The sequence below is a fragment of the Micropterus dolomieu genome, unplaced genomic scaffold (assembly GCF_021292245.1).
Source record: "Micropterus dolomieu isolate WLL.071019.BEF.003 ecotype Adirondacks unplaced genomic scaffold, ASM2129224v1 contig_13721, whole genome shotgun sequence".
Taxonomy (NCBI): domain Eukaryota; kingdom Metazoa; phylum Chordata; class Actinopteri; order Centrarchiformes; family Centrarchidae; genus Micropterus; species Micropterus dolomieu.
Genome location: NW_025742707.1, coordinates 1 through 12,500, shown reverse-complemented (window position 1 = coordinate 12,500; position 12,500 = coordinate 1). Strand labels below are relative to the sequence as shown.

General features: G+C 39.6%; 1 protein-coding gene across 1 annotated transcript in view; it reads right to left on the bottom strand.

The window, feature by feature from the left end:
* The window catches only part of LOC123966569 (tubulin-specific chaperone E-like), a 10,294-nt gene extending 229 nt beyond the window's left edge, over nt 1-10,065 (bottom strand). The window contains exons 1-11 of the mRNA XM_046042704.1: nt 9,971-10,065; nt 9,612-9,738; nt 8,470-8,554; nt 7,267-7,431; nt 6,442-6,527; nt 2,029-2,128; nt 1,713-1,815; nt 1,320-1,396; nt 1,134-1,226; nt 243-307; nt 1-133 (exon numbers count right to left, since the gene is read on the bottom strand). The exon at nt 1-133 is cut by the window's left edge and continues 229 nt beyond it. Of these exons, the coding sequence (XP_045898660.1) occupies nt 1-133; nt 243-307; nt 1,134-1,226; nt 1,320-1,396; nt 1,713-1,815; nt 2,029-2,128; nt 6,442-6,527; nt 7,267-7,431; nt 8,470-8,554; nt 9,612-9,726 (1,022 nt within the window). The 5' untranslated portion in view covers nt 9,727-9,738; nt 9,971-10,065. The remainder of the gene's footprint in view (nt 134-242; nt 308-1,133; nt 1,227-1,319; nt 1,397-1,712; nt 1,816-2,028; nt 2,129-6,441; nt 6,528-7,266; nt 7,432-8,469; nt 8,555-9,611; nt 9,739-9,970) is intronic.
* Between the last annotated feature and the right edge of the window lie 2,435 nt (nt 10,066-12,500).

The following is a 12,500-nucleotide window of genomic DNA, read 5'->3' as shown; positions in this document are numbered from 1 at the left end:
TCACAGTGTCTCTGCTCTCCTGAACGTCTCCAGAAAGTGTTTGTATTTGTATCTGAGATTAAACTGACCTCGGTGATGTTGTTGTGGTCCACGTTGAGATTCTTCAGTGCTGGAAACATGGCTGTCTGAGACCCTGCAGAGAACAGGTTCAGACTTTATGGCTGGAGTTTTAGACCAAACGCTAGATAGGATGTGGATGTCTGGCTTGAGGGTGTGGTTAAATGTTTAAATCATATTTTTACCAGGAGCGGCGTCATCGAACCGAATGTCTGTCAGTCCGGTCTTGGACAAGCTCAGCTGCTCCAGTCTGCAACCAAACAGCGCAGAGTTTATTTCAGGAGCTTCAGATTGGTGTTAAAAAGTTTCATGGTCAAGAAACAAACTCAATTCTAGATAATCCAGAAATACTCAAATGTATGTGCAATTATTTATAAGGAAAATTCAACAAGGGCCGCCCCCCCAAGAATATGGTATACTGTTTTTATATATTATAGATTATATTATGGTTCTTTATTAAAACAGACAAAGATAAGTATCATTACTTAATCATATATCATATATATACACACATATAATCATATTTCCTGGTACTGATCACATACGTGTCAGTTTTGTTGGTAATTGTTCTTATTTCTATTTTTTCTGCAACACCTGACTTTCTCCTCTGGGGATCAATAAAAGCTTATTTTATCTGTGCGGTTCAACATGTGCAGAAAGTTGTTGGTTATGGCTGTAGTCATATGAGAGGGGACCACTAACAGCATTTTAAAGAAATGTTGCATAAGTCCATATAGATTGTATATTTTCATCTACCGGCTCGTGCAGTCTGACACCAACAAAAGGCATGAAGAAGAAGAGTGACAGCTGGCAAACATGAGGTAAACAATTAAATCTAAAAACTGCACATAACAGAAACAGTAAACAGAAATTTGTTTTTGTGATAAAATACTTTTAAAATACCGACTGGCTGTTTTTCATAGCTTTCAACTGCATTTCACAGTCGGTGAACACTAAAACACTACGTAGACCTCAAGATTAATTCATCACAATTCCATCTGATAAATACTTCATTAAAATATTTTTCTCAACTCTTAGATTGAACGCTCGGTCCTGTGAGACGCTTGGTACTGTACCTGGGCAGAGCAGCTATCCTGATCAGACTGTCCTGCACTACAGGGTTACTGGACAGACTGAGACTCTTCAGGGACTGCAGGACTCCGTCGGGCCTTTAAAACATCAAACACATCGGAAACGTTACACAGAGTAAAGCCTGAACGAATCAGAAGTAAGAATGAAGCAAACATGGAGGACGGGGTTACTTCTGCAGCTCTGTGATGTTGTTTTCTTCTACGCACAGATCCTCTAGCTGTGGCCACATGGGGGCGCATTCCAGGATCTGAGTCCAGCAGAGAGCCACAGATAATCAGTGTGATGTAAAAATAAAATATACACACCGGGACGAAGGATTTCTTAAAAACCAACAGGAAACAAAGTATAATAATATATATATACACACACACACACACTTAAATACATACATATATACACACAACAAGTATATATAACAAGTATTTGAGAACCAATAAGAATATACAGATATAAATATCCGTTGCATTCGTTTCCTCTTGAGAGTGGAGATAAGTAACTGTAAGCATTTCTAAACTGACCCTGGTGATGAAGAGGTGAGCACAGACTGATAGAGAAAGGTGTACCTGAGGCCAGGTGAGGTCGCAGCTATTGAGGGCAAGGACTTTAAGGCTGCAGAACGCCTGGCAGTGAGCCGACGGGTCGGACGGCAAACACAGTCTGTTGTTGCTGAAAAATAAGACAAGATGAAGCGTCCATTGGAAGGAGAGAATTCTTTCAATCACCTCAGAGGACATTACAATGACATATCTATTTCCTGGACTAACCTTAAACCAAGTCTTCACCCTAATGATTTACGTTATGGGGATCACAATGTGACTGTGCAAACTGATGTTTGTCCTCACAACATGAGTAATGAACACACACAGCTGTCCTCTGTACCTGAGCTGAAGTCCCTCCAGTTTGTCCAGCTGCTGGGTGACGGCAGCCACGTCCTCCCAGCTGGACAGCAGAGTCCCACTCAGGTCCAGCCACTGCACATCTGATCACTGCTGTGAAGGAGTCACTCACTGAGCACGCTGACATTCACACAGACACGACTATCACAGTCAATCACATACAATCACCATAGATGAGCGACAAGCTCCAACAATCACCTACAAGTCAGTGTCAATCAAAACAATCACCGACAAGCTCATACAATCACCGTCAATCAAAACAATCACCGACAAGCTCATACAATCACCGTCAATCAAAACAATCACCGACAAGCTCATACAATCACCGTCAATCTAAACAATCACCGACAAGCTCATACAATCACGTCAATCAAAACAATCACCGACAAGCTCATACAATCACCGTCAATCAAAACAATCACCGACAAGCTCATACAATCACCGTCAATCTAAACAATCACCGACAAGCTCATACAATCACCGTCAATCTAAACAATCACCGACAAGCTCATACAATCACGTCAATCAAAACAATCACCGACAAGCTCATACAATCACGTCAATCAAAACAATCACCGACAAGCTCCGACAAGCTATATCAATCACCGACAATCAATATCAATCACCGACAAGCTCTGACAATCAATATCAATCACCGACAATCAATATCAATCACCGACAATCACCGACAATCACTATCAATCACCGACAATCAATATCAATCACCGACAATCACTATCAATCACCGACAATCAATATCAATCACCGACAATCAATCACCGACAATCAATATCAATCACCGACAAGCTCCGACAATCAATATCAATCACCGACAATCACCGACAATCAATATCAATCACCGACAATCACCGACAATCAATATCAATCACCGACAATCAATCACCGACAATCAATCACCAACAATCAATATCAATCACCGACAAGCTCCGACAATCAATATCAATCACCGACAATCATTATCAATCACCGACAATCACCGACAATCAATATCAATCACCGACAATCAATCACCGACAATCAATATCAATCACCGACAATCAATATCAATCACCGACAATCAATATCAATCACCGACAATCAATATCAATCACCGACAAGCTCCGACAATCAATATCAATCACCGACAATCAATATCAATCACCGACAATCAATATCAATCACCGACAAGCTATATCAATCACCGACAAGCTATATCAATCACCGACAAGCTCCGACAAGCTATATCAATCACCGACAATCAATATCAAACACCGACAATCAATATCAATCACCGACAAGCTCCGACAATCAATATCAATCACCGACAATCAATATCAATCACCGACAATCACCGACAATCACTATCAATCACCGACAATCAATATCAATCACCGACAATCACTATCAATCACCGACAATCAATATCAATCACCGACAATCAATCACCGACAATCAATATCAATCACCGACAAGCTCCGACAATCAATATCAATCACCGACAATCACCGACAATCAATATCAATCACCGACAATCACCGACAATCAATATCAATCACCGACAATCAATCACCGACAATCAATCACCAACAATCAATATCAATCACCGACAAGCTCCGACAATCAATATCAATCACCGACAATCATTATCAATCACCGACAATCACCGACAATCAATATCAATCACCGACAATCAATCACCGACAATCAATATCAATCACCGACAATCAATATCAATCACCGACAATCAATATCAATCACCGACAATCAATATCAATCACCGACAAGCTCCGACAATCAATATCAATCACCGACAATCAATATCAATCACCGACAATCAATATCAATCACCGACAAGCTATATCAATCACCGACAAGCTATATCAATCACCGACAAGCTCCGACAAGCTATATCAATCACCGACAATCAATATCAAACACCGACAATCAATATCAATCACCGACAAGCTCCGACAATCAATATCAATCACCGACAATCAATATCAATCACCGACAATCACCGACAATCACTATCAATCACCGACAATCAATATCAATCACCGACAATCAATATCAATCACCGACAATCAATATCAATCACTGACAAGCTCCGACAATCAATATCAATCACCGACAATCACCGACAATCAATATCAATCACCGACAATCAATATCAATCACCGACAATCACCGACAATCAATATCAATCACCGACAATCAATCACCGACAATCAATCACCGACAATCAATATCAATCACCGACAAGCTCCGACAATCAATATCAATCACCGACAATCAATATCAATCACCGACAATCATTATCAATCACCGACAATCACCGACAATCAATATCAATCACCGACAATCAATATCAATCACCGACAAGCTCCGACAATCAATATCAATCACCGACAATCAATATCAATCACCGACAATCAATATCAATCACCGACAAGCTATATCAATCACCGACAAGCTATATCAATCACCGACAAGCTCCGACAAGCTATATCAATCACCGACAATCAATATCAAACACCGACAATCAATATCAATCACCGACAAGCTCCGACAATCAATATCAATCACCGACAATCAATATCAATCACCGACAATCACCGACAATCACTATCAATCACCGACAATCAATATCAATCACCGACAATCAATATCAATCACCGACAATCAATATCAATCACTGACAAGCTCCGACAATCAATATCAATCACCGACAATCACCGACAATCAATATCAATCACCGACAATCAATATCAATCACCGACAATCACCGACAATCAATATCAATCACCGACAATCAATCACCGACAATCAATCACCGACAATCAATATCAATCACCGACAAGCTCCGACAATCAATATCAATCACCGACAATCAATATCAATCACCGACAATCATTATCAATCACCGACAATCACCGACAATCAATATCAATCACCGACAATCAATATCAATCACCGACAAGCTCCGACAATCAATATCAATCACCGACAATCAATATCAATCACCGACAATCAATATCAATCACCGACAAGCAATATCAATCACCGACAAGCTTCGACAATCAATATCAATCACCGACAATCAATATCAATCACCGACAAGCTTCGACAAGCTCATACAATCAATGTCAAAATAATCACCGACAATTAGGGCTGAGCAATAAAACAGTAACGAAAATTATCGCAATGTAATTTTCCTCAATAACAATATAAATGTTTAATATATCGTTAATAAATATTTGGTTTAATTCATTTGAATCACAAACAAATTAGTACTTACTTTTTCTATTAAAATATTTCTTTTGTTGAGGAAAAGGGACTTAAAAAAAATTTGTAATCACATTTGTTGAAAAACATATATAGTTTTGAATGTTCTACCTCAGATTTGTTAAGTGATCCACTGTTTGGCATCAAGTGTTTGTCACATTCTGAGCGTAAAGAAACGTTTCACCACATAATTAACCATCTGGTTTCTTCAATTTTCACTCAGGAGCAAAAATTAGCCTTTAAACTTGAAAGAAATAATGATTTGACATATATCGTGATAATTATCGATTCCTAATGATATGAAATGTTTTTATCATGGTAACATTTTCGGCCATATCGCCCAGCCCTACCGACAATCACAGACAAGCTCATACAATCACCGACAAGCTCCGAAAATCACTGCTAAGCTCCGAAAATCACTGACAATCATCGTCCAGCTCTGACAATCATTGAAAATACCTCCTGGCAGAGGAACCCGTCTTCAAATGATTTAAACCAACACTGAGTAATTTCCCCGTAGACTAGAAGTCCTCACACACCAGACAGCCGATTGTCCACCGCAGACGAGTTTTGAGAATCAGCATGTTGACAGGACACGATGAACTACTGACACGAGCTTCAACTAATAGTAATTATTTATTATTCATAGATCTGCCAATTATTTTCTTGGTTAATTGTTCAATCCTTATTTTAAAGTATGTCTTGAAATATTTTCTTCCCCCTTCACTCTGTGTGTTTCCATCCACCTTTATGCACAAAAAAAAAGCTCTTTGACGTCACATCGCTGTATCCTCTTCTTCTTCTGCGATGGTTTAACAGCAGCAACTGGAGAATCAGCTCCATAAGCTTTTTACCTCCATCAACCAATTAGCTTTGCACTGTGTTCACAGCAGCAGTGGATAGAAAGAAGCATTCATTCACATTTTCTCAAAATGTTACAGTCAGTTATTTTGTTTGTTTGTCCGACCAACAAATCCTCACAATTTAGAAGCTTGAACGTGTTTTTTCGGCATCAAGACAGACTTCAGGCCTGATAACTGAAAATGTCCTCAGGAACACCAACATTCACATCACCTCAATGACAAGAAGTAAGAACTCTGTAAAAAGATACTCGGCGTTGTTTTCCTGATTTCTCCGTCGGCTCCAGGCCCGTTTACTTCAGAGCGGCTCAGCAACACTGTTGGAAGACTCTCAAAACTGTGGAGACAAAAGGAAAAGAAGCACGGTGTCATCAGTCAAAGGAAATAGATCCTCACAGCCTCACCTGTTTAATAATGTTACCTCCTCGTCAGTGATACTTAGCTCTCTCCACAGCTGTGAATCCAGAGGCAGAACATCTGTAACTTACAGTGTCTTTGGCCTGATGTACAGTAACTCTCACATTAAAGCCAGGATTATAATAAGAGGCGTCTCAAGAATAAAAGAAGTGGACGTAGCCGCGGCGACATCTCCTGTTGGCTTGTGGCCCGCCGTTTTGAAACCTGGAGTTTGGCATCTTGGGTTTTTGGAACCAGACAAAATTAGCATCCTAGTTAATATCACATTAATTCATGTTAACTGTGACTTAAACCAAAATGTACTAAAAGGAATAATGAACAGCCAACTCATTACAGTGTCCTTTAGTACAACCGAACCCGAATTTTGGACTGTTGTCTGGACAAAAGGAGCTATTTAAATACGTCACTTTGTGCTCTGGAAAATTGTGACGGTCATTTTTCACAGTTTCTTGACATTTTATAGACTTTATAAACAGCACTTTATAAACCGTTCTGTAAATGTCTGGCTATTTGGTATATTATCACAATAAAACCAAAATAATCCATCTGACTCTTATCAATGTGCTGGAAAATGGATTAGTGTCATTAAGTCAGAGCATATTAATGAGGAAAATATTTGTTTACTACTTATTTGACAGAGATGATGATGAGCGTCGTACCTGCGCTCCTTGATATTCCCCCACTTGAGCTTCTTGGAGGAGATGGAGATCTCCTCCCTCAGCACCTCCTCCGAGTCCACCTGGTACACCTGCTGCACGGCGGTCAGGAAGTCCACGCCAAAGCTCGCCTTCGCTGGACGGACGAAAGAGCCTCCTTTAGGGTGTCTGAAGCAGTGGAGAGGAAACAGTTACTCACTTCAGATGATCACATTTTTAAGTTAAATCATAAATGAAAGGATTGTTTTCACTGTGGAGTGATTCTTATTCTATTTGTTGAATCTACCAAATATCACAAACAAGCACGTCATTTGTCATCAGACTACATATAAACACAGAAATTCACATATTTGGGGAGAAATTAAATTGTTTTAAAACCCACTGAGCTTTAAGTAAATCTTTACATCCTCACAGGAACCCTCCAGAGGGTCCTCACCTTCTGCCAATGAAAAGCTTTCATAATTAACTACACGGGAACGTCTGTGCGTGGATTAGAGCAGTAACGGTTCTGAAACACAGACCTGCAACATACGCACACACCTAGCTTAGCACCTAGAAAAAGAGAAACTTTACTGAGTGCGAGATCAAGATGCTGATCACTGAGGTGGAGCTGAGAAGAAATATTTTAACATGATGGTTTGAAATCTGGGATCAACAACAAACACAAACCGACGGAGTGTCACAATGGCAGTCAGCGCAATGCCACAAACCCCACAGACCAAAGCAACTGGTACATCTGCAGCGGTGCGTTCACTGTCGCTCCGTGCTTGTAAGATTTCCACCGTGTCATTGTCATGTAACGTGATAACATCTCTCTCTATGTGTCTCTGCAAAATGCTAAAATGTGTAAATTGGCAGCTGTTAATATACCTGGACAGTAAAGTACATGTCAAAAACACTGTAGTTAAAGTTGTGTCGGCCTATTTTTTGTAAAAATTATACAACACATCTATTTTATTGTCTTCCAACTGTCACGTGACTATTTTAACACAATCATGATTGAGAGATCATGCCTGCAAGTTAGACTAGTTTTATTAACCCAGGGTGGATAATAATAATAATAATAATAACAATGTTCCTCCTCCCACCAAAAACAGGGGAAAACCCCCCAGATATTAACCGAACCGTGGATTTGGAGATTCGTTACACCAGAAAGTGGATAATAATTTGTCACATTTCAGCATGTGGCATCAAAGTGGTAATTACCTGCAGGTAAAATACTGAACTCCGTCGTGGCTGCCGTCGTGTTTGCCTCTCTCTGGGTTATCCCACTCGACGCCTAGCCACAGCCCTGAACACACAAAGCAAACATCTGGGTGTGTTAAGAGTTAGAGGTAGAGTTAAATCAGGAACAATCTTGTCAAACAACAAGTGAACTACATAAATCAGAGCAGACTTTTGATGGCAAAAACATGTCCCACTAAGAAAACTGTTTATTCCATTGAAAATTAATAACATTCTCTTATTTAAAACAACCAGGGTTGATGATCTGAGGGTCTTCTGTATAAATCTAGTTTATTTTCATATACTTGTTTTAAAAATGATAAATTGTATGATTATTACACAGCCCAGTACCCACAAAATCCAGACGTAAGAGTAGAGTGAAAAACTCTTTAAATTTAGAAGCAGTGGATTTCAGCAAAGGCTTGAATACTATTTATCATCATAATAAGTAGTAACATGGCTTGTAATGTTTCATTGACCTCTATTTATACTATACATCTTCTTCAACACTTAATGCTAATGATGAAAGTCACATGATGTATAGGTTTTTAAGCGTGTATAAAAAATGAACGAAAGTTAACATTCAACATTTAATAACATATATATGTACCTATGGTGTAGAAATCCTTATAAGACTAAATAAATAAGATTAACTGGCTTTTTATTGTGTCTGACGATGTTGACAAAAACTAAGTAAAGACAGGCAAAACACATATTTTATGAAAGAATTTTAAATCAGGAGGTTGCACCAAAATATTGTTTGATTGGTGAGATCTTGTACAATAAACTCATAAATGTAGATTTCTTAATACAACATTTTAATTCTTTTCAAAATTAAAAGCTGTTTTATTGAAATTCTCAAGAATCAGTGGCCTAACATTACAGTTATGCTCTGATGCTAGCAGGGCTGTTTTGCTAAATCTCTTGTTTATTTCAATGGGCGTGACTGACTAAACCTTGTGGGGAAGACACCTTCTGCCAAACTCCATTTAAAAAACGAGCATTTTATTGCTGCTTTATTTATAAACATGTCTTAAGATATTTACATTGACTTCACAACCAGTTCGGACTGTGAATCGTCCACCTGACACCCCGGGTATTGTTGTTATTATTATTATTTTTACCTGCTGTCGGCGGCACCGGGCCCACGTACCGCACCGTGGCCCGCTCCCCGCCGCAGGACACCCGCCTGCCCACCGCCTCCGCCGGCACCTCCGGTTCCGTCTGGTCAACTCCCATCTGAGCCTCCCGCTGAGGAGAGAAACCCAGAGATCAATAACGTGCAGAGGCAACACACGTCAGGTTAGCTCACCCTGTACTCCTGTTGAAACGGTTCACATTATGCACGTCGGACGCGCCAGATAAGTTAGTTGCGTTACTTCGCGGATATATAGATATAGATATAGATATATAGATGGATAGATAGATATATAAAACATGTCAAATGAAAACTAACACGGGAAAACTATAACTACCAACATGCCTGTGAGGTTTAAAGATGCAGTTTCTGAGTGTTTGAGCTTCTGATCTCCCCAAAAACCAAAACATGTGACGTCTTCTGGCTCGCCGGAAGTGACAGATTTCATTGTTGCACACATTTCCGCACAAAACATTTCCAAAATAAAACAGTACACATCAAAATTGTTTTGTGTTAAATATAAAATAAACGCTTCTACCACTGGAAGGGTAGAATGTTTGAATAAGTCACTGAAACTTGTCCAAAACAAGAAAGCTCTTCAATTGGTTTCATTATTAAGCAGATTTAAGTTAATCTGAGGTAGTCCTACCTTTGTTTTATTTTATTTATATACTTTTTTATTATTAATATTATTTACTTATTTATTTATTTATTTATTTTATTATTTGCCTTACTGTTTTTTTTTAGGTGTGTAATACCGTCTGTCATTTGATGTCAGCTCTGTTCCTTGCTTAAGCTGATGTAAAGGATGTAATGACATATAAGACATGATAAGGTGCCTGGTTTGTTTGTACATGTCGTATCCTAAATCCTAAATAAAGAGGGGGGTGAAATAAAAATAAAAATAATATACGCTTCTCCCCTCATAAAGCTAAAATATGGAACGACAGGTACTTATGTAAGAGGAAAATATTATTTTATATAGATTGGATGGAAAAAGGAGTTTGGGCTATACTACGTTTAATGGATGAATATGGGAATATGTTAGGTCATGGTGATTTTAAAACAAAATTTAATTTGGATTGCTCATTTAGACAATATTCTCTAGTAGTCAATGCCATTCTTAAGGCTTTGATAAACCAGATAAAAGGAATGTTACAATACTCTGCTGTGATTCCTACATCTGCAAACCTCTTTGATGATAAGTACAGTTTCTCAGATAGTAATTGTGATGTGAAATTTTTGAGGTCATTAATGACAAAAGAATGTTTTCCTCTTCCTGTGAAAACAAAGGTTTTGTCTGAAAGACTTTCAAGAGTTGACACTGTTAAGGTTTGAACTAGATTTTTTATCATTTCTGTTGTTTCCTAAAATAAAAGAGGTTCAAAACAATTAATGATATTTATCCATGTAATGAATTCTTAAGAGTAAGATTTAATTTCGATTGTAATGTACAGTGGGGGAAATAAGTATTTGACCCCTTGCTGATTTTGCAGGTTTGCCCACTTACAAAGAATGCAACAATCTACAATTTTAATCATATGTACATTCTAACAGTGAAAGACAGAATCCCAAAGAAAATTCCAGAAAATCACATCATATGAATTTATAAAAATTGATAACCATCTGATGAGGAAAAACAAGTATTTGACCCCCTGGACAAACAGCATGTTAATATTTTGTAGAAAAGCCATTATTGGCCAGCACAGATGTCAAACGGTTTTTATAGTTGGTGACAAGGATTGTGCACATTTCGGCAGGGATGTTGGCCCACTCCTCCCTGCAGACAGCCTCCAAATCATTCAGGTTCCGAGGTTGTCGCCTGGCAACTCGAATTTTAAGCTCCCTCCAAAGATTTTCAATTGGATTCAGGTCTGGAGACTGGCTAGACCACTCCAGAACCTTGATGTGCTTCTTCAGCCACTCTTTTGTTGCTTTGGCGGTGTGCTTAGGGTCGTTGTCGTGCTGAAACACCCATCCTCGACCCATCTTCAGCTCTCTCACTGAGGGAAGGAGATGTTGGTCCAGAATTCCACGATACATGGCCCCGTCCATCCTCCCCTCAATACGATGGAGTTGTCCCGTCCCCTTGGCTGAAAAGCACCCCCAAAGCATGATGTTGCCATCACCATGCTTGACGGTGGGGATGGTGTTCTTTGGGTTGTACTCGGTGTTCTTTGCCCTCCAAACACGACGAGTTGAGTTGAGGCCAAAAAGTTCTATTTTGGTCTCATCTGACCACATCACCTTCTTCCAGGCCTCTTCTGAGTCGTCCAGGTGGTGAATGGCGAACTTCATGCACGCCTGTACATGTTTCTTCTTGAGCAGGGGGACCTTGCGTGCGCTGCAGGATTTCAATCCATGACGGCGTAGTGTGTTACCAACCGTTTCTTTTGTAACTGTGGTCCCAGCTGCCTTCAGTTGATTCATCAGTTCCCCCCTTGGGGTTTTGGGATGATTCCTCACCGTTCGCATGATCAGGGACACCCCACGAGGCGAGATCTTGTGTGGAGGCCCAGACCGAGGGAGGTTGGCGGTGGTGTGGTGCTTCTTCCATTTCCTGATAACTGCACCGACAGTTGATCTTTTCACTCCAAGTTGCTTTCCGATTCTCTTGTAGCCCATCCCAGCCTTGTGCAGATCAACAATCTTGTCCCGGATGTCCGTAGAAAGCTCTTTGGTCTTGCCCATGGTGGTGATGTTGGATGCTGGTTGTTTGGGTGTTGACAGGTGTCTTTTATACAGGTAACGAGGTGAGGCAGGTGTATTTGATGTAGATAATTGGTTGGGATTGGGGCTGTGTCTTAAAGAAAGACTAACTGGCTTGTAGGAGCCAGAATACTTGCTGTTTGGTAGGGGGTCATATACTTGTTTT